The 22272-nt window shown below is 37.9% G+C and overlaps 3 protein-coding genes across 12 annotated transcripts; 2 read left to right on the forward strand and 1 right to left on the reverse strand.

The window, feature by feature from the left end:
- Positions 1–663: 663 nt before the first annotated feature.
- Positions 664–13509, reverse strand: LOC131955435 (uncharacterized). 2 transcript variants are annotated; one of them, XM_059319555.1, is made up of 3 exons: positions 13413–13509; positions 2006–2134; positions 664–812 (listed from the first exon to the last, which is right to left on the reverse strand). In XM_059319555.1, the coding sequence occupies exons 1-3, from the start codon at positions 13471–13473 to the stop codon at positions 664–666; spliced, it is 339 nt and encodes a 112-aa protein (XP_059175538.1). In that variant the 5' UTR covers positions 13474–13509. The 2 variants fall into 2 exon arrangements, with proteins under 2 accessions (XP_059175538.1, XP_059175539.1); XM_059319556.1 differs by lacking the exon at positions 13413–13509 and adding an exon at positions 2880–3071.
- LOC131955433 (four-jointed box protein 1-like) lies at positions 3381–10601 on the forward strand. Of its 4 annotated transcripts, none has more exons than XM_059319547.1 (7): positions 3381–3654; positions 5076–5693; positions 6665–6841; positions 7765–7954; positions 8590–8796; positions 9778–9954; positions 10325–10601. In XM_059319547.1, exons 2-7 carry the CDS (start codon positions 5153–5155, stop codon positions 10587–10589), a joined length of 1557 nt encoding a protein of 518 aa, XP_059175530.1. In that variant the 5' UTR covers positions 3381–3654; positions 5076–5152; the 3' UTR covers positions 10590–10601. The 4 variants fall into 4 exon arrangements, with proteins under 4 accessions (XP_059175530.1, XP_059175529.1, XP_059175527.1 ...); XM_059319546.1 differs by lacking the exon at positions 3381–3654 and adding an exon at positions 3909–4148; XM_059319544.1 differs by lacking the exon at positions 3381–3654 and adding an exon at positions 3909–4131.
- On the forward strand, positions 13499–20089 carry LOC131955434 (cell death-inducing p53-target protein 1 homolog). 6 transcript variants are annotated; one of them, XM_059319551.1, is made up of 4 exons: positions 13499–13633; positions 17456–17663; positions 18120–18288; positions 18603–20089. In XM_059319551.1, exons 2-4 carry the CDS (start codon positions 17462–17464, stop codon positions 18712–18714), a joined length of 483 nt encoding a protein of 160 aa, XP_059175534.1. In that variant the 5' UTR covers positions 13499–13633; positions 17456–17461; the 3' UTR covers positions 18715–20089. The 6 variants fall into 6 exon arrangements, with proteins under 6 accessions (XP_059175534.1, XP_059175535.1, XP_059175537.1 ...); XM_059319552.1 differs by having other exon boundaries at positions 13510–13633; positions 17453–17663; XM_059319554.1 differs by lacking the exon at positions 13499–13633 and adding an exon at positions 14314–14334.
- The last annotated feature ends 2183 nt before the right edge of the window (positions 20090–22272 follow it).

The following is a 22272-nucleotide window of genomic DNA, read 5'->3' on the forward strand; positions in this document are numbered from 1 at the left end:
GTCAAGGGAAGGAACCCACGACACACCTTAAAATCAGTCGTGTTTTAATCAACCGTTAGTTGCAGTACACAATTTAAAGATCAGCAGACTTTAGGAGCGTTGGTAGAGATCTTCAGTAGAACATTGGAACGTTGGCAGAGATGTTGCTTCGATAAGACAAACAATGGACATTTATTTACCCACAGTAGGACAGGATCGTCACCACAATAGAAACACGCCCAAACCAACGCCAGCATACAGGTAGTCTTACACCACACAACTGTGGTAAGTTGGATATTATTTTTTTCTATTTTTCTACAGACAAAATAAAATTCAGAGAACTAATAGACAGTTTACTAGCACACTAAGACAGTGTGATGGTTAGGGCGTTGATGCAGTAGGAAAATTTTGAAATTGATGCAGTGTGATAATTAGGACATTCAGATCATTTTTTCAACTATATAATTTTAAGCTTTATTAACTTTTATATGAACTATAATATATTCTTTTTGTGGGTGTAGTAAAAATGTGGTCAACATAGAGACGCCCATCTTGGTAAAAACACACCTGATAACCAATTACTGCACTATCATTAACATTAGTTTCATTATAATAGCATGCAAGCCGACAAACTAGTCCACATGTCCGCTGCTCGCCTTTTGATCGAGTGACGAGGTTCCCCCCTCACCCCTCGGGATTTCTGGCCACGTTGAACAGGGAGTCCCGTTTCCTGAGGTAGTAGGTGAGGTCTGCAGGTTCCTGGTGCCAGGTGCTGATGATGGGGTCCGTGAGGAACAGGAACCGTCGGTGTGCGGTGACCTGGTGGTGAAACTCTGTTGAGCAGAACATTTCTGTTGTCACGTGAGTGGGTGAGTTGGGGTAGGGGGGGGGGGTAGTACAATCCATAGACTCTCAATATGTTGTCGATATTATTTCTAATCAATTATTTAATGCGCATTGTTTCACGATCAGTATTGGCACTAAATAATTTTGAGTACACATGCTTGTTTTATGAATTAATTCACGGCATGTAGACCGTCTAAAGACGTCCTGCTAGACAACACAGGGTGCTTCAGGACATTACCTGAGACAACACAGGATGCTGCAGGACATTACCTGAGACAACACTGGACATTACCTGAGACAACACTGGATGCTGCAGGACATTACCTGAGACAACACTGGATGCTTCAGGACATTACCTGAGACAACACTGGATGCTGCAGGACATTACCTGAGACAACACAGGGTGCTACAGGACATTACCTGAGACAACACTGGATGCATGCTGCAGGACTTTACCTGAGACAACACTGGATGCTGCAGGACTTTACCTGAGACAACACTGGATGCTGCAGGACATTACCTGAGACAACACTGGATGCATGCTGCAGGACTTTACCTGAGACAACACTGGATGCTGCAGGACATTACCTGAGACAACACAGGGTGCTACAGGACATTACCTGAGACAACACTGGATGCATGCTGCAGGACTTTACCTGAGACAACACTGGATGCTGCAGGACTTTACCTGAGACAACACTGGATGCTGCAGGACATTACCTGAGACAACACTGGATGCATGCTGCAGGACTTTACCTGAGACAACACTGGATGCATGCTGCAGGACTTTACCTGAGACAACACAGGGTGCTACAGGACATTACCTGAGACAACACAGGATGCTGCAGGACTTTACCTGAGACAACACAGGGTGCTACAGGACATTACCTGAGACAACACAGGATGCTGCAGGACTTTACCTGAGACAACACAGGGTGCTACAGGACATTACCTGAGACAACACAGGATGCTGCAGGACATTACCTGAGACAACACAGGGTGCTACAGGACATTACCTGAGACAATACTGGACATTACCTGAGACAATACAGGACATTACCTGAGACAATACAGGACATTACCTGAGACAACACAGGACATTACCTGAGACAATACAGGACATTACCTGAGACAACACAGGACATTACCTGAGACAACACAGGATGCTACAGGACATTACCTGAGCTCACGCGATAGGCGCTGTAAATGTCCGGCAGTGAGACCATGTGGACTGGCAGCAATCGAATGGAGAAGATTATCACCAGCAGAAGTGTCAATAGGATTAACGGTCGCTTGATCAGCTGCCGATCTGAAATGTCAGTAGTCATATTTGAATGGATGCCTATATGGTTGTTTTTTTTCAATACAGCTATAAAAGTCATGCGGCGAAGCTTAGGATTTGTGGCTACAGGTTACAGCAAGACAGTGAAAGGGTCATTAGGGTTTATATATATATATATATATATATATATATATATATATATATATATATATATATATATATATATATATATATATATATATATATATATATATATATATATATACATATATATATATATATATATATATATATATATATATATATATATATATATATATATATATATATATACATATATTCATTTTTATACCACTAAATAAATTAATAAAATATTCAAACTCCCTCAACATATTATGTGCCAGTAAATAAGTGAATTTCTCCTGAACACGTATAAATAAATATCAGTCGGTTTTCGGGTCTGGGGTTTGTATTACATAAAGGAACAGGTAAAAAATAAACAGCATTTTATTGATTTTAATCACCTGTTGGCATTCTTGCAAGGTGTATGTATTTTATCTATTGTCTGTATTAAATAATAACAAAAAATAATTAAAAGATAGATCTATCCAGACTTCGGCTAGTCTAGATCTGGATAGATTAAGAATTATACATTTACTAGGTCTAGATTACTCCAGCCTATGACTTATAGTCTAGACTCTAAAGTCTAGACTCCAGACTCTAAGCTCAAGATCTAGATCTGTATTGTAACATAGTTTCTAAAATTACTCACTTCTGATAATTTTAATCTTTCTTAATAACACTTGAATAATCCTACTCATTTTAAAAATGTAGGTTCTAATAAATAGTTTAGCAAGAAATCTAGAGTTCAGCAATTACAAACTGTCGATCTACATTTAGTTATCCTCAGTTTTCTAACTTTTCAACATAGAACATTCATTGTGGAGCTTAAATGTACATTCAACATCGATGCGCAAAGGTGCCAAAGTTACAGAAATTGGTGCAACGTTAGTTTGAAATATTCAAACTAGTCAAGAAAGTGAAACCATCTCACTAGCTTTTAAGCATCAACATCCAAATAGTGCTACCATACAGTGTTTCTTTCAGACATTTTTTCTCTGGAGGTGGGGGGGCTACTTGAAACTTACAGTGGGCAGATTTAAATTTCCAGAGGTGTGTGTGTGGGGGGGGGGGGAGGACATCAGTTAAAGAATATATATTGTAAGACTGAAAGAAGCTCTGCTACCATCTCGCAAGCTTCTAGCCATCGCCATCCAAACACCTCTACCATCCAACTCTACTACAATCGTCACGCATTCATAAACCACGCCACTTGACCTTGACCTTTAGAGAAGCTCGTGAACTATTTTCAAGCCCTGCATCTACAATTCCAGAATGGCTTTAGTGCCGTCTGCCATCTTTTTGTCTATCTGTATTTGCCTCCCCTTTCTTCATACGATTGACGACGCTTGGCGCTATTCAGCTGAGTGTAGCGGCGCATCATGGCCGGATTCGATAATCTGACAGAGTTAAACAAAACGCTTCTTGTAAGTTGTTGTTTTTTTTTCTTCTCAAATTTGCATTTGCAAAATATTTTCTTGGTTTTACTTATGTAACACATTCTTGTGTATTTTTTATGAGTGACGTAGGTTTGTAAAGATTACATTACATGTTTTATGCAGCTCGTTTATACGTTCTTAGTATCGAAACCGCAAATACTTGTTATCGCCCAGGGGATCTCGCCATGCTGTGATCATCTGGTATCCAAGTGAGCAGAGTTTCCTCCCCTTAGTTTTTTTTTTTTTTTTTTTTGGCATTTCGTTTCACGTGTTTAAACGCCAACAGGGGAGGCGATTTTCTTTTTCTCTTTCTTAATAAAGCATTTTGTTTCAGAGAACTTACAATCCGCAGATTCGTTTTTCACTGATGTGACACGTTTTCTGTGCTAAGTTCAAATGGTAACTTGTATATTTTCTAAGCCCTCATTAACTCGCCACGTTTCTTCAAGAGGATAACAGTTAAAGGTAAACAGATAAACAGCGTGAGCTATTTTAAGTTACATTTATCGGTTAGCTTCTGTCTCGTATTCGACTGTGCCTCGATTTAGTTGTTAGAAGTTTGTTGAATGAGGAGGGGGGGGGGGGGGAGGTTTGTTTCTTGTGCGTGGGGTGAGGGTTAAGGTGGGGGTAGAGGAATTGGTATTTTTTTTTTAATGCTCGCGTGAATTGTTAACGAAACTATCTTTTTCAGGTCTCTTAGGTAAGCAAAACATTTTATGATTAGAGCATTGGTTTTAGGCATTAAAGTAATCGTAGTCGGTTTTTTTTTCACTTCATCCGTGTAAGTCTTAGCATTCTGTCGTGTGTTGTGTTGCGTGTGTTCACAGTGTTTATATGTGTTCGCAGTTTTCCTCTGTGCTATGTGTTGTGTTGTTTATGTGTGGGCTGGTGGGAGGTGTATCCTCTAGTGTAAACAAGTTCAAGCACACAGTTCAGACAATCAGTGTTTCTTCCAGACTTTTTTCTCCGGGGGTGGGGGCACTTAGAATTTTCGGGGGGGGGGGGGGATGTAGACTTTCTTCGGCGGGGGGAGGGGGTGCTCCCCCCGAACAGATGCCTGGAAGAAACTCTGCAGCCAATCAAAGAGGAATGTGTTGTCAACCTGCTATTATACTTAAATCAACTGGATTTACATTATATATTTTTTATAGTTGATATAAATACTAAGAACACAATTTTTCCCATGTCTTAAAATAACTTGGAAATATCTGGTCGAAATGTGGTCATTTGCTGTAGATACCTGTGATCAAATTGGATAAAGTTCCTATGTTAGACTTTATTCTAGCCAAACTATTGAACCAATTCCTACAGAAATATAAAATACTTTTCTAATTAATGTTTTAACAACATCTAGAGAAATATAACTGCTTTGTTATGTATGTTAATTTATAATATTATAACTCCTACAGAAATATGAGGACCTTGTAACGTACCCTGATTAACAATCTTGAAACACCTTGAGCAGAACTATGACTACCAGCAGACTATGGCCCCAAGAATGCGCTTCTGCCATCTCTGCATGCCCAGACGACGCAGGTTTTTTTCTCTGAGTGGAATCCTTCTGGCTCTGCTGTGTCTGGTCTTGACCTTAAGGTCACACCTGGACCAGCCTGACCAGGCGTACCACAGGTACCAGAGACTAGGTCCACTGAGAGAGGTCAGAAGTCATGCTGCTCCAGTCGTACATGGGGCTGGGCGTGAGCTGGACACGCCGCACGGACACAACATTCGTTCAGAGTCTACACCAACAGATCACGTGATGCCCGGTACACGTGTTGTGATCAAGGAAGACACACACCTGTCTCTGGGGTCAGACTTTCATCACGGCAGGTATGAGGTTCCAGACAAGTCACGTGGGTCACCACGCTCTACTGAGACACCAGGAGCTGACGCCGGCACTTCAAAATTCCTTACTGACGAGCCATTGATCCAGTCAATAGATATCGATGGATTTTCAATCAGTGGAATCGGTCACGTGGTCGAAGGGATGTTCTGGTCAGAGGAGGTAGAGAAGCTCATCCCTGCAGGTACCTGCACCATTGTTTGTGGCACCAATTCCGTTGTGGGTTGAAGGAAGTGGGGGGGGGGGGGAGGGGGAGGGGCATCTCAGTAGAAACGTTATGCAGTCAAATAGCGGGGAAGGGGGGCGATCTAAATCTAGAGTTTGTGGGTTTCACAAATGTGTCTGGAGCAATGTGTTTAGATCGAGGTAGCAAGCGTAGGCTCTAGAACAAATGTAAGTATACGTTGGTAATGTATTGCAACAGAAGCTTGAATTAGACAGGTGTGGGTACATGAACAATATAAAACGTGAGGCCGGACACATGAGAACCATTGGGGCTCCCTTAATTTTTTTTAAATTACAAACTAGGACTTAAATGACAAAAATCACTTACAAATAAATACGTTTATCATGTTTTGCTTGATCCAAACCTATGGATATTTTTCAATGCTTTAGTTTTCTGATCCACTGCTTTGCTCATCCACTGCTTTGCTTATCCACTGCTTTTCTGATCCACTACTTTGCTCATCCACTGCTTTGCTGATCAACTGCTTTCCTCATCCACTGCTTTGCTGATCCACTGTTTTGCTCGTCCCCTGCTTTGCTCATCTACTGCTTTATTTCCAGCTATCTGCCCCCAGGCGAGAAAATATCGTTGTTAGCCTTTTTTTTCCTCTCCAACGTGAAAGCTATTTCACACTTGATCAATGTCAACTAATGGAAACTAGCAACAAGCAATCAGCCGCAAAGTCGAATGTTTCCGTGTGTGTTTTGTTTCGATCTTTCGTTAGAGTACTTCTTGCTTGTTTAGAACAGTTTCTTAATTATTCACACACAAAAATTGTTTTAACGAAACACCATAGATATTTATCCACTATAATCCGAGACATTCACATTGTGAGAAGCAGGCCTTGATCAGTTTTTTTGTCGTTTTTGTCTAGTTGTATCTGTTGATCGTGTCATTTTGAGGTTTACAATGTCGTCTGTTCACTACAGGGGTATCAGAGAGTCAGGCAGACGAATGGCTTATCAAGTCCCGGAAGTTGCCAGTAAAACACATTGAGCCTGCGGAATGGGACAAGTGTGGCCGGCAAAACAATGCGTTCGCCATCTTGGACGACGGAACAGAAATGTGCGTGCGTTATCGGTCACCGCGACATAAACTGCTGTTGGGTGAGTCCACTAAGGAAATATGACGTCACGCACACTTTGTATGTTGTTATTTTACATCGGGTAAGGAAAGGGCGGAGTTGAAACTTGGCTGTTGTGGTGGACCCCAAGATAAGACCACTGGAGATAGAATCGTGGCTACAGAGAGTAAACGTGTTAAGTCTTTATACAACACTTCTTGATGCCATGTACGTAATCTGCACGGAAATATTCTTCTATCCCAGCAACACGGCAGGGTGAACAGCTCAATAGAGTATCACGTGATAGTCAATGGGGCTTGTAAGTCTACGGTCTCGAAATCTACTAGCTGGCATTTAGTTGTGACCTACTTACAAGCCCTATTATGCTTTCAGGTGCCGCTTCATCTCCGATTGATGGGCTAAAATGAATTGATTTCGAGACTAATACTCCATTGTGTATGAATAGTAAACGTGTATATCTGGAGCTTTATATGCTACTTAAAATTGTAGAGAACATACCCGTAGTTTAACATTTCGTTTTATGTAGCAAAAGATATAGAAGTATAACTGAAAGCTGGAGGCAAATATTAGAACCATATCAATTGGTGTCAGTGGCGTAGCGAGGTCGGGTGTCATCGGGTGCGGCACTTAATGGTGTCGCCCCCAGAGGCGTAGTGACCCTTCCCGGGGACAAACTTTCAAATTTTCGATTTGCACCCCACCCCCCCCACCCCCACCCCCGTCAAAGTTTTGATTTGCACCCCCCCCCCCTCGAGTTTTTCTCTATATATTTTGCTATTTTTTGCCTTGGTGTCACCCCCTAAATAGTGTCACCCGTAGCGGTCCGCATCCCCGCCCCCTCCCTCGCTACGCCTCTGATTGGTGTAGTGGATATTTAAAGTCAGGTGTGACCCAAAATGTAGCATACAATTGACGTGAACTCACCTTATCCGCCCCTCCATACAGGTGAGGCCCTCTCCTACTGGCTGGCCAGGTACCTGCACATGGATTGTGTGCCACCCGTCTCCATCTCCCAAGTCAACTCCAGCCAGTGGAGTAATCAGACAAGCCACTTCCGGGAGCTAGGGTGGAGCAGAGACGAGCTGGTGGCATTGATCATGTGGATTGATGAGATCGATAATCAAAACTTGATCAGGTTGGTTGGGTCGATATTAATTTATCCACGCTAAATTACAAAACGTGTTTGTATTTAAGACTATTTGGCTGAGATGAGCATTTGACGCATGACTGAAGACGCTTTTATTGTGAAAACGAAATCTAATGACAGCGCCATGTTCTTGATCTCCTATGCTCCTTGAACCGAAGTCAAACTTTATGAGACTGTTTAACACGACACGATATATATCTATGATTTAACGGAGCAGATGCATCTGATCTATTGTCTACTTATAACAGCCTGTATTAAATAAAAACTAGAGTGATTAAGAAATTGATCTAGTCCAGACGTTTACCATCCCAGGTCCCAGGTCCATATAACGACGGTTAAGCACACATCATGATGTTTAACATGACACGACATAATTGAGACGTTTACCATCCCAGGTCCATATAACGACGGTTAAGCACACATCATGATGTTTAACATGACACGACATAATTGAGACGTTTACCATCCCAGGTCCATATAACGACGGTTAAGCACACATCATGATGTTTAACATGACACGACATAATTGAGACGTTTACCATCCCAGGTCCATATAACGACGGTTAAGCACACATCATGATGTTTAACATGACACGACATAATTGAGACGTTTACCAATCCAGGTCCCAGGTCCGTATGCCCCCACTCCTGCTGCACGCCTACAAGACCCACGCACCTTTAGACAGCCACACCCTAGTGACACACCTCAAGAACCTGACCCACAGACCCACAGCTGAGGGCGTGAGTTCAAATCTTGTTGGGGCTTTGATTGCGCTGGCACAATGGGGGAGTATGATTATCTTGGATTACATCACCGGCAACTACGACAGGTAACTCTGGTTTTAACTGGCAACTACGACAGGTAACTCTGGTTTTAACTGGCAACTACGACAGGTAACTCTGGTTTTAACTGGCAACTACGACAGGTAACTCTGGTTAATTAAACCGGCAACTACGACAGGTAACTCTGGTTTTAACTGGCAACTACGACAGGTAACTCTGGTTTTAACTGGCAACTACGACAGGTAACTCTGGTTTTAACTGGCAACTACGACAGGTAACTCTGGTTAATTAAACCGGCAACTACGACAGGTAACTCTGGTTTTAACTGGCAACTACGACAGGTAACTCTGGTTTTAACTGGCAACTACGACAGGTAACTCTGGTTTTAACTGGCAACTACGACAGGTAACTCTGGTTTTAACTGGCAACTACGACAGGTAACTCTGGTTTTAACTGGCAACTACGACAGGTAACTCTGGTTTTAACTGGCAATTACGACAGGTAACTGGTTTAAACTTGCATCTACGACAGGTAACTCTGGTTTAAACTGACAAAAGAAATATCTCTGGGTTGTCTACCTTACTGAGATAGTAACATGGCCAATTTACATGCTGTGGCCATAAATCAAGCTTAACTTCAAATAGAACACAAACATATTGACCATAATTTACCCGATAAGGTAGACTAATGAAAAAGAAAGAAATACTGACATAATTCTATTTTTTAAAATAATCTTTTAATGTAATCGTTTTCATATTTGATTGTGTGATTTTGTTGTAACACCATCAAATAAATGTACTTTAAAGAACATGTTTTTTTTTTGGGTTAAATTTACTTTTTTTAAAGTAGGAGATGAACTCCTTTGAATAGTATTTGGTATAAAGGTTTTTTTTTTTAAAATATGTTAGTGTAGTAAACAAAGCTATAGATCTAATGAAACAATGCTCTATTTGGTTTTCAGAAATTAGTTTGTCTTATTTTTTAAATCACTTTTCAAACTGTCAATTTTGTTTTGTTTGTTTATGCAGGGTCGCAAGCATGCAAGATGGCGCCGAGAAGGAGAAGAAATGGACGATAATCGAAGAGCCAATCAGAAACTTGAGGCGCTCTAAATACGAGCAGATCAAGTTGTGGCTCATTGACAACGAGAGCGGCCTGCTGGACGGCTACGAGCTGATGTATCATGGCTCGTCTAATGGACGCAGGTTCGGATCCGCTTTAAATACGTTTATATTCATTTGCTCGTGTAGTTTACCAATCATATAAGAAAGTAATAATGAGCCTAATGACCTACTCTATGAAATAAGATCTAAGTTTGTGTTTATAGCTCCAATCCCCACCCTGCCATTCTGGTTTACCCCTGGGTTCTGCGACCCATAAATAAATTGGGATCCTTCGCCCAGCGCCTAAATATTTTAAATAGTTTTTTTTTTATTTTATTTATTTATTTATTTTTAAATTGGTTCTTTAAACAACTGGTTAAAAATAAATGAGAAATGAGAAATTTACGGGTAGAGATTAGTCGTACTCAAAGGGACATAATCGTGAAATAAATACTGTTTCTCCTGTCTGCAGGTTTTATGAGTTCCATGAAGCAATGTTGAAGACAATGTGCATCTTCCAGCGTCGAACGGTCAGCGGGCTGTACAGGCTGTACAAGCACAGAAGCCCATACAAGCTGCTGGAGAACTTTGCCGTCCGTGGAGATTCTGCCGTGTCCAAACTTAAAAAAGATTCCAGTTATAAACTCTTTGAGAGGGTATTCGCCAAACGTGTGAAATCAGTGTTGGGCTGGATTCGTGAGTGTGAGACGAGATTAAACGGGGTTCCTTTAGTCTGACTCACTGCTTTTTGTACTCATTTTAAAACATACCAATGTCTGTACTCATTTAAAACGTACTAATGTCTTTTTGTACTCATTTAAAAAAAACGAACGTCTTTTTGTACTAGATTTGACCTCAGCAGTTTCAAGAAAACCATTAATGAACATTAGAAACAACTTTAATTTCCAAATCTTTAGAGGCATAAAGTTGTTTCTAAAGTTCATTCGATTAATTTTCAAATCTTTTATGGTATTGATTAGCCACGTCAGTTATTTTCGACCCCCTTCCCCGGGGCGATGGTAAAAAATAGCCTAAATATAGTGTACATTTAGGCTTGCTTGTTTACGATAAATATGAACAGCTTTGAATAATTGTATTACGGGGTCGTGTCGTCATAATTAATTATTAAACTCGACATATCATCCTAAGAAACGGAAGGCAAGACAAGTTGCTGATGAAGTGTGGTCAGCACTATGCCCAGTCACCCTTTTTTTTCCTTAACGAGTAAGGTACCCATCATAGCTGTATGGACTCAAGGACATTCGACTGACTGGAACCTGGACTCGAATTTGTGACGTTCGGGTTAGCAGTCTAGCTCTCTACCGCTAGGCCACGCCGTCAATGGACAGATACAACTGTACAAACGTGGTCAACAGAAAACATAATGGACACATACAACTGTACAAACATGTGGTCAACAGCAAACATTATGGACACATACAACTGTACAAACATGTGGTCAACAGAAAACATCATGGACACATACAACTGTACAAACGTGGTCAACAGCAAACATCATGGACACATACAACTGTACAAACATGTGGTCAACAGAAACATAATGAACACATACAACTGTACAAACATGTGGTCAACAGAAACATAATGGACACATACAACTGTACAAACATGTGGTCAACAGAAAACATAATGGACACATACAACTGTACAAACATGTGGTCAACAGAAACATAATGGACACATACAACTGTACAAACATGTGGTCAACAGAAACATAATGAACACATACAACTGTACAAACATGTGGTCAACAGAAACATAATGGACACATACAACTGTACAAACATGTGGTCAACAGAAAACATAATGGACACATACAACTGTACAAACATGTGGTCAACAGAAAACATAATGGACACATACAACTGTACAAACGTGGTCAACAGAAAACATAATGGACACATACAACTGTACAAACATGTGGTCAACAGAAACATAATGGACACATACAACTGTACAAACATGTGGTCAACAGAAACATAATGGACACATACAACTGTACAAACATGTGGTCAACAGAAAACATAATGGACACATACAACTGTACAAACATGGTCAACAGAAAACAACATGGACACATGCAACTGTACAATCATGTGGTCAACAGAAAACATAATGGACACATACAACTGTACACACATGTGGTCAACAGCAAACATCATGGACACATACAACTGTACAAACATGGTCAACAGAAAACATAATGGACACATACAACTGTACAAACATGTGGTCAACAGAAAACAACATGGACACATACAACTGTACAAACATGTGGTCAACTCTCGTGGTATAAATCAAAATAATTAAATTTAGGATGACGGGCATTTTGTGCTAACCACACTATCCCCCCCCCCCCCACCCAGTGTTTCTTCCAGTTATAAGAAAAAAGTCTGGAAGAAACACTACCCCCCCCCCCACCCTCTTGTATGCCGAGATCATTGAAACATATGAACTACTTCATCAGCCCAATGTGTCTTAGCACGAACTGGAAAAGGCGACGGAAGTCGGTTCGAGGAGATAAAACTTCGAGCCACTGTGCAAGCCATAAATGAAATACTCAAATAGTACCTGGGTGACCTAGGATTAGAGTTCGCTATTGAATGGCTACAAGAAACGAAACTAGGAATGCAACAGATAAGGTGAAGATACAGGAAAAACTTGCATTACTCAGCAGGGGCGTAGCGAGGGGGGGGTGCGGACCGCACCGGGTGACACCATTTAGAGGGGTGACACCAAGGCAAAAAATAGCAAAGTATATAGAGAAAAACGAGGGGGGGGGGTGCAAATCGAAAGTTTGAGGGGGGGTGCAAATCGAAAACTTGAGGGGGGGGGGGGTGTAAATTGAAAGTTTGAGGGGGGGTGCAAATCGACAACTTGAAACTTTGTCCACGGGAAGGGTCGCTACGCCTCTGGGAGGTGACACCATTAAGTGCCGCATCGGGTGACACCCGACCTCGCTACGCCACTGTTACTCAGAAATGTATGACGTTTGTCGGGGTAAGGTACGGGGGGGGGGGGGGTAGAAATGTGATAAAGGTAATTCCTGCTATTTGTTTCATGATAATGTGTTGCTTGATTTTTGAAAAAGGACCCATGGGTAGATAACTTTGAGCAGCTAATTCCTATTTATAATGAAGCTGGCCAAAAAGGATAGTGACCAGAGATACATTACAAGGGCAACTTTTTTTTTTTAAATCTAATATTATTATGGTAGTTCAGAGAATAGGACTTCCAACTAGGCTAAATGCTTTTTAAGCGGGTGAAATTCTTTTCCACCATTGCAAGTGTAACCAGGAAAGGTAACATGGGGTGTAGCCCACCCCTCCAATAATTTTGACCAAAATTTTGATCCCTGTTTGGGAAATTGGGTGTAGATTGGAGCAAATTCTAATTTCATTATAGAATATGCTAGAAGAAATGAATATCTTAAAAGAAAAGTCATGTATCTATTGAGATGTAGATCTGTCTAATAAATTTTAGGCCAAAATAATTTTTTAAAAAGCCAATGCGAAATTTATGTACGAACTTTTCTCCACCTGATTTTGGCAAATGTCCAAAAATTTTATCTGGTAACACACAAGTAGCTGAGTGAATCATGTTTATTTTAGTAAACTCTAGCTAGCTAGACTCTAGAGATTACTCTAGAATCTAGGGATCTAGTCTTCTTGTCTAGCCTCTATTGATCTAGTGTTTCTTAATCCATTTTATTAATATTTCATTTAGGATAGAGACCAAGATATTAAAAACTAAGTTTTAGGTAAACGATTAAATTATTAATTAAAAATAGGCGTAGTGATTGAGGAGTGAGTGTACTCTCAGTGTACTCGTGACTGTGAGTGTACTAGATCTAGATCTAGATCTAAATTCTAAAACTAATAATAATCAGCTAGTTTTGTGTAGTGTACACTGAGACTGTTCCAACTGTACACTATGTATGTACTGTTACTGTAACTGTAGTACTGTCAGTCCTGTGACTATTAGTAGACATAAGTAGTATTATCTATGACTATGACTGACTAACTATGTAGGCCTAAATATAAATATTAAATAAACACAACCAAAACACACAAAAACATTAGGAAATCACTCAGCCTATTTCTTAATTAATGAATATTTTGTTTCGTTTTTTAAATTAATTTTGTCAAAACATGAGAAAAATCCAAAGTTTGGAATATGTATTATGTAGGCCTTCTATTTATTTAGATCTCTAGATTCTAGATTTGATTTAACTTTTTTTTCTTGAAAATATGATCGTGTCAGTTAAGATTTTCGTGGCAATGGGTAAAGTAGAAACACATAATTGCAAGACATGATACTATAAATTAACTTACATGAACTCACAGTGACCCTAAGCTATGACGTATGCTGATAATTTAGGTCAATGTGAACTCACGGTGAACCCATGACCATGTAGGGATTTTTCTACCGCTGACGATCACTTGCTATTTAATTGGAAATGTACTGTAATAATATTTATATTTTTTACCTTTTCTAATTAAAACACATTCATATATCTATATCTATCATCTAATGATTCTAATCCTAGTGTTTTCATAACGTTTTTGTTGTGTTTATAATAAAATATGCTCAACCGGAGGTGAGCGTGAAGCTGCGAATAAAATACGCTAAAATGGAGTTTTACTGTGATACTGTATAAATACTATAGTACTGTTATAGTACTGTATATTCTCAGTAATTCTGATATTATTACTAGATCTAGTAGAACTAGTTGTATAGTAGTACTAGAGTTAACAAGAGTAGTAGTAAAGTGACATAATCTTTTAGAATTAGAATCTAATCAATTCTAATGTCCTAACTATTTACTATGTATACTACTTAGTAACTAAAGTTAAAGTAAATTAAGATAAGTCTGATAAGAAGACCTACACAATTTTGTGGACTTTTGTTTTAATAAGCTACTACATTGGACGGATGTAAATTTAGGAAACTGTGAAAACATGTAATGAGATACCATATAACCATATTGCATTTGGGTTTAAGTCAGGTCATAGGCCCCAGGTTAGGTGGTGAGGACTAGAGACATTGGACACAATATGGTTTGACATGGAACAATGTAGACATGCTTCTAGTGAGCAGGCAGGATGCCTGTAGTATACAATTAGGGACTATAGGAACGCTAACCTTTTCTTGTTTGTTTTAGAGGTTGGATGTGTACTTCTTTTGAATTTAGAGTTTCTTCTTGGTTGTGTTATGAAAACTGTCATTGTCTATAGGCCAACTTTGGATTCATCATTACATTATTCATAACTCATAGACCTAGTGGTTTCTAATAGTTAAGTGTTTGAACGGTCACTGCAGTCATCATGAACAACATCAAACCATAGTACCAATTATACTGATGACTTCACAATAATATTCTTCTTATTTGTTCCTAACTGTAATGTTGGAGGTATTTCCAATCCAACACAATTATAATTAAGCATTAAGTTTCAACTTGTTAATGTTATGCACCATTTAGGCCCTTACTCAGATTTCAGCATGCTTTTCTTTATTGCTTTGCTTCCAAAGTTTCATAGTTTTTGTCCTACCAAGAACAAACTACAAGGTAGCAGTTGCTAGATTTTGGAGTTTACTCCCCTAGATGGCTTGCTGTCCACAGCTATCTAGTCTCTTCTGCCGAGGGTTTGAACTTGGAAGGGGTGTTACTGTTAGAATGTTAGTCAACTAAAAACATAGTCTATGGGTATGACTTGCCCTTGCTGATCATTAGCCTAGGGTCAATGTTAACCCTAACCCTCAACCCAAGTCCTACCTTAGTTCTAACCCTTATTTCTTACCATAAAACTAAACGTGAGATTACAGTAATTTAGTGCTGGTGAATTTTTATTTTTCCTTCACTTCTTGTACATGAATAAATCAGGTTTCCCAATGCTTGAGCTGTCCACATAGATTTGTTGTTGTGAAAAGCACATTCCCTCAAACCTAGTCCTCCACACCAAATTGATGCAACTTTTATGAGTTTCCTCATGTTACCAATCTGTATTTTTTTTATGTGTGGCCTTTTTACATAACTGAGTAGTGTATCCCTATTGAAGAGAGCTCTTTAAAATGAATGTTATGCTCATGAGGGAAACTGCCATGCGCTGGATGACACCCCTGGTGCAGATTGACCATTAATTCAAGTAGTAACCACGTGCAGATCAATGAGCTAACCTCGAGTGCTAAGATGGCCATGAGAGAACTCGGGGCGCCCTATATACTATTGCCAGAGGCTCAGGGGTGCCCCTGGTTTGATTAAGTCATTGATTGTAGTATCCCACCTTATCTCTAGTGTATGGTGCTCATTAACAAAAATTAGGAGCCCTAGTGCTCTTGTGTGAGACCAAGGGGATTCACGTCAAGTGGTACCCCTGACCCCCTGTGCAGGACGCCAAGTTAGCCAACCTCATGTCCAAAGATAGCCGCTTGAGAACTTGGGGTACCAACAATGCACTGTTGAGGCCTGTGCATTTCTCTTCCCCCTCCCCCCCCCCCACAATATTTAAAGTTTTTGTAGAGGACCTTCTCTTAAGTGTACTCATGGTGATCAGATGAATGAGAATGTAGTAGAACATTAAAGGCAGACATACACTCATTTTTATGTATATAAATATTTGATACCCACGTCATTATATTTTAACTAACTCTGAAACTCTTTTGTTATATACATGAAAATATTCTTTCTTGTCTACCTTGTACCTTTTAAAAAAGTGTTAAACGCCACTAAAAATTGCACAATCTCTAGAGAATACAAAGTGTTATCAGAACAGCTTACAAATGATTCATATTAGTTTATCTTAAAGAAATAGGAGTGGTTGACTGCACCAAGCTAAGCTAAAAATATCTGCGCCATAACAACAGGATTTGAACCTTGGTCGCAGTTTCTTATCTCTCAAACATTACAACACAAATAACTGACGTATGTTGATAGATAAGGTTAAACTATTGCAAATCTTTCACAAGTAGCTGTTGGTGATTTCACAAGCTTGGACATTTGTTTTCACTGGATTACTTTAAATCAAAATATTCGACTTAGGTGGAGCATAGAGTCACTTTTACTATATAAATATAATACTAAATAACTTTTTTTGTTTTTCAAGGTATTTTGAACTTCTAACTTTTTGATGCTATACATTTACACAACATAAGAAATACTGGGATACAAGTAGATTTGAAAAAACTATAACAACTTATATTCTTGTTAATTTCAAGATAAAAGTTTTGCCCTTTATTCAACAAGTTAAACAAATGTCAGAAATATAATTTTAGGATCTTGTGTAAATAAGTAATTTCCAAGTAATTTTCACTACTCTTCTGTCTTATCCATTTTCATTTCACTAATTAAACTTTATGCTAGTGATGTGTAAAGAAACAATGAAATGCACTAATTAATTTAATGATTAAGAATTAAGAATAGACACTATTGACAAATCTAGTCAATCTATTCAGTTGAATTTTCAATCATTTACTGAAGTTTCCTATGTTCTTTTCCTTTATTTTATTAATTATCATTTTAAAAAGCTCGCCATTGATATCTGAAATGTCCAGCAGCTAATAAATGTTTTTTTTTTGTCAGCAGTAAAAGATGGAAGGTCAAGAGAAAGCTGGTGCAAACTTCAATGAGCCCCCACCCAAGTATGAGCCCCCTCAACCTGGGTCTCAGTACTCTGAACAAGCACCTGGCTATGTACCTGGCCCTCAACCCGTTGGCTACCCTCCTGCCCAGCCTGGGAACTATGGACCTTACCCGGGATATGTACCAGGACAAGTTGTAGCTGGTCAAACTAGTAAGTTTATTTGTTTATACATTTCTAGTGACTGCATTTTAACAACCACAAACGTATACACTACTCACCTTAGGTTAATAAAATAATAATACCAGTGGTCTGTGGATTTGAATAAATATAAAATATTTTATTTTAAAAATATGGGATGTTTAATAGGTTGAGCACACCATCACCAAAACAAAAATCTAAGGTTCCTGGCTCTAGTCCATAAGATGTCCAAGAGTGCATGAAGCTCTGATAGGTGCCTGATGCTAGTCAGAGATGGCAGTTTTAACTTAGTACTTACCAAACATTCCCTAGCTTGCCAGACTAAAAGAACATGACCTCTATTTCATAATTCATCTGTTCTATTGATTATTAATTTATTAATATTATGTCTGGAAGGGTTCTTTATTATTTACTATCAAACCATGAAATAGCTTGTAATTGAAACACTTTCAAATTTTCCTCACAAAGCTGTAGTTGTGCAGCCCCAGCTGATGGCAATCAATGGAGGAGCCTACAGGTACATGCAGAACCCTGCCCTGATTGTCTGTCAGCACTGTCAGGCTACTGTCACAACATCTCTGACGTATGAAGTTGGACTGTTAACTTATGCCATTAGTGGTTTGATGTGCCTTTTTGGGTGAGATATTTTTTGTTGAACCCTCTGTATTATTTCAATTTACCAAGATCTGTATTATAAACGTAAAACGGCTTACACTATATAGTTGCACAATACAGGACGAAATTTTTTCACTTCATTATTAGGGTTAGGACTTGTAAAAATGTATTTGAGAGATGATAAAATGTCATAATTTTGGTTATGTAAGACAATGCTTATAAATTTTTTCCTCACATATCCTTATGCTTTTATCATATGAGTATTTCTTCCTTCTTATTTATTGTAACATACTTTCCCACCCATCTGAGGTCAAATTGTTTTAATGTTATTTACAGTCTATGGCTGGGTTGCTGCTTGATACCTTTCTGCATTGATGGAACCAAAGATGTTGAGCACCGCTGTCCAAATTGTAAACAGATTGTTGGAAAGTTCCGACATTTTAGCTAAAATATATTTTACTTAAATTCAAGAGATAATTGTACTTTGATGTTTTAATGAATAGGGAAAGGTACATGGTAAAGGATTTTAAACTTTTTTTTATAAATCTGAAGAGGAATATCAGATCCAGCTTTCTTAAACATTTTAACATAAACAAAATTTAAAACTGTTCAGTGTTATCTATTATTCTGCCTATTTTACAGCATCAAATGATAAAATCAAAACTTGTGTATATGTACAGGTTATATTTTGTCTTAAAGATGAATTTATTCTTTGTTTTAAAGTGCAGTAGTATTTTTGTTTGTACAAAGTGGCTTACAATTACCAAAAACCTATCTTAAATTATATTTTGTTTGACTTGAGAAGGCAATTATTTAAAACAAGGGATCAAGTAAATTGAAATCCTTAGTAGTACCTTCTGTTGAGTGTTATCCTCATAACATGGCAGTGTTAGCATTTTTAAAAGTTAGCAAAATGTCTTAAAATGTCAACCCAAAAATAGTACATTAACAGTCTAAGTCTTTCTTGTAACAGTTTTATTTTACTGGCGTTTCTACACAAACATATTTTTTTTACATTTAAATTTTCTATTTTAATATGAATTTAGTTTTAAATAAATTGCTGTTTTTTTAGATGTAAATACTAAGCTTCTAAAACTGTATAAAAGTGCATTTAACATTTACTGACTGTTACATTACATTAACCCCTTTTATTTGTACAATATGTTTATTCTGACATTAAATGTTAAGTTTTTATTCTTTTGTTACTGCTTAACTTTTTATCTAAAAGCTTAAATAAATACTAATTTTGGGAATGTATTAGTTATAATCTTTATATCCCTTATATTAAATAATCCCAAAAAATTGTTTTGATGTCTTTTCATCACACATGTTATTGTCCTGCTTTTAACACTGCTTCATTTAAAGCTACAGCCAGTGTGATACATTTTGGTGCAATTCCAGATTACTTATATCTGAATGTCATTAGGGTAATTTTAAATCAAGTTGTTACATGTTATTGTTCACAAGTGTGGTAAATTTACAAACATTTTAAAAATCCTATTTGGTTTGTATTTCTTTTTTTTATACTTTCGTATTATACATACAAAATCCATTTTTTAGTCTCCAGTTATATATAAACTATATTACGCATTTAATTTTGTGTCTTCCATTATTGTCAGTATTTTTATTTCATTGTTCATTTGTTCTACTTCTTGTAAAGACAACTTCCTTAAGTTATGTTATCCCATGAAACCGTAATTATTCTTGATCAAATACTTTCTTAGATAATGTAGTGAAATTATCCTTTTTAGTGCCTTTATAAATATATATAGTAATATAGTCATTTTCTTTTCTGAATGAATCAAAGAAAGGCAATATTTTCATTTTTAATGTTTTAAATTTTTTTAAAAATTCTAATGCATCTTCTTAAACTTTTGTTATATGGGCCTTTACATTCCATTTTTCTTTCTTTTGTTGTAATTTGGCTTGCTTCAACTTAGTATCAGAGTGTTTAGCTAACAAATGAGAAAGTTATGTCCTTAGTTTTAATCATTTTAAATTTATATCTACTGTTGTTGATATTTTGTAGCTTCATTTATTTTTAAAATATACAATACATTTTTATTAATCTAGATGGCCAGCCTTTTTAATGTCTTAAATTTTAGTAAACGTCACTTTGTTTCATCAATGTGAAGATTATCACAATAAATTGTCTTTTGCCTTGTTATTGCCCTTGTTGTACTTGGATTACGTGGAATGAAAGATATGTTCATGCACGATCTATCATGGGCCATGAAAATTTCTGATTTCTCGTTAAATGACATTTACTACAAAAAATAAAGTATCCATAACCTAGAAATAGAATGCCAGTTTCCATTCAATCAATAGAAAGCGCCTATCTTGTGGCCGGCGTCAGTAGTACCCATTCAGAGGCGTAGCGACCCCTCCCGGGGACAAACTTTCAATTTGGCGCCCCCCCCCCCTTTAGGTCGGCGCCCGGGGACATATGTCCCCGCCCCCCCTGGCTACGCCTCTGTACCCATTAGTAAATAGATGGTTAAAGAAGGCGCATATAGCGTGGTCGGCGTTTGAAGGCCTACTTGACTGTTAATGAAGGCACCTATCTATGACATGGCTGAAACATTTTACCGTATATGTTTTGGATATGGGATATGAGTGTGTCACCAGTGCAGTCCAAGTTATGGAGATGGAGCTACAAATATTATTTGCTACAAGGAGAGAATGAAAAGAAACGGGGGCTGGGTTCGTTTTTGTTCTAGATCTAGATTCTATGCCATTTAAAATAATGAGCCGTTCGTAAACAGTTATAGATTCTACATAGCATACCGTATTTGGGAACTTGAAACTTATATTAGACCTAGATTCTAGTAGCTGGGGTTTATTTGAACAAGTAGAAAAATTAATTTGTAGTTGTATTTGAGTAAAATTCAAATCTCCCCCTCTCCTCTCGAAAGTTTTAAGTGCCCCACTCTAGGATGAATGTTGTCTTTCCATCTATTGTTGTGCCTGTCTTTTTTTTTTTTTTTGTTAGCCCATATATTTAAAGTTTTTAGAAACGTGTAGCTTATTTTACATCATTACAAAGTAAAAAAGGTAATTAAAAAGTCTAGTGACAATTTTAGCGCAATTTCCTTATGTTATCTAAAAATAGCTCTGTCGTAGCGTACATCAAGAGCAGGGTTAGTAAAACCATTGGTTAGTTATTAAAACGTTTTTTATTAATTTTTTTTTCAGTATTTTACAAGTTTTATTTACAATAGAGTTACATGACTAAAAACCATTGCGCGCCTAACTACCGAACGTGATGTCGCAGCCATTGAACGTGATGGCGCAGCTATTGAACGTGATGACGCGTGTGGTGTGGTTGGATAAAAATGCCTACTAATTCGGTCCAAATTTTAATTAATTCAAAAAAAATTTTTGTGACCGAACGGAAGGATATTATTGAAAACTTTCTTCGGCAATATTGTTCTAAATTATGGCAGGAATCGATTGGTACATGTTTCAAGTCGCTAAGTGGTCTGGTTGCCGAGATATGAGCAAAAAACTGCATTTTTTCGAGGTTTTTTGGCTTTTCCGGGAAATCCACGAAAGAAACCCGGAATTTTTTTGGCCTATGTTCATCCTCGTAACTTGCTTAATATAATTGCTTTTGGAACTAGTCCTCGATATTGCTTCGTTGAGGAGGAGATACGACTTAAAGCTGCGGACACACATCCATTCATTCATACATCCAGAAATGACGGGTTAATAAACGCAATTCTACAGAATGGAAATTGCGCTAAAAACGTATTCACAATCTGTGAAACAAAAGGATAATCCGGCATGTTGATGCCAATATATTGCAATTCGTTATATCAAAACAAGGATGCACTGCTTTTTTATCAAACACCCGGGCTTCTATAATAAGATACGCAACCTATTTGTTTAAATTGGTTTAGTAACTATTTAGATCTACTTAAAGTTGCTAAACTGTTTAATCTTAACTTTATACAACATATGAGCTATATAGTGTATATAGTTTATTATATAGCAGTAACGGAGA

This window comes from Physella acuta, unplaced genomic scaffold, assembly GCF_028476545.2.
Source record: "Physella acuta isolate Inbredline_101_S28 unplaced genomic scaffold, ASM2847654v3 ptg001066l, whole genome shotgun sequence".
Taxonomy (NCBI): domain Eukaryota; kingdom Metazoa; phylum Mollusca; class Gastropoda; family Physidae; genus Physella; species Physella acuta.

Bases quoted from the DNA above. Each gene is read 5' to 3' on its own strand.
- LOC131955433 (XM_059319547.1), top strand. From the start codon at position 5,153: ATGGCCCCAAGAATGCGCTTCTGCCATCTCTGCATGCCCAGACGACGC. The intron at 7,955-8,589 runs GTTGGTTGGGTC...TTACCAATCCAG, and splicing joins GATAATCAAAACTTGATCAG to GTCCCAGGTCCGTATGCCCC. The intron at 8,797-9,777 runs GTAACTCTGGTT...TTGTTTATGCAG, and splicing joins ATCACCGGCAACTACGACAG to GGTCGCAAGCATGCAAGATG.
- LOC131955435 (XM_059319555.1), bottom strand. From the start codon at position 13,473: ATGATTCACTCAGCTACTTGTGTGTTACCAGATAAAATTTTTGGACAT. The intron at 2,135-13,412 runs GTGGAGAAAAGT...CTGACATTTCAG, and splicing joins TGGACATTTGCCAAAATCAG to ATCGGCAGCTGATCAAGCGA. The intron at 813-2,005 runs GTAATGTCCTGT...TCTGCTCAACAG, and splicing joins CGCCTATCGCGTGAGCTCAG to AGTTTCACCACCAGGTCACC.
- LOC131955434 (XM_059319551.1), top strand. From the start codon at position 17,462: ATGGAAGGTCAAGAGAAAGCTGGTGCAAACTTCAATGAGCCCCCACCC. The intron at 17,664-18,119 runs GTAAGTTTATTT...TTCCTCACAAAG, and splicing joins AGTTGTAGCTGGTCAAACTA to CTGTAGTTGTGCAGCCCCAG. The intron at 18,289-18,602 runs GTGAGATATTTT...TGTTATTTACAG, and splicing joins GGTTTGATGTGCCTTTTTGG to TCTATGGCTGGGTTGCTGCT.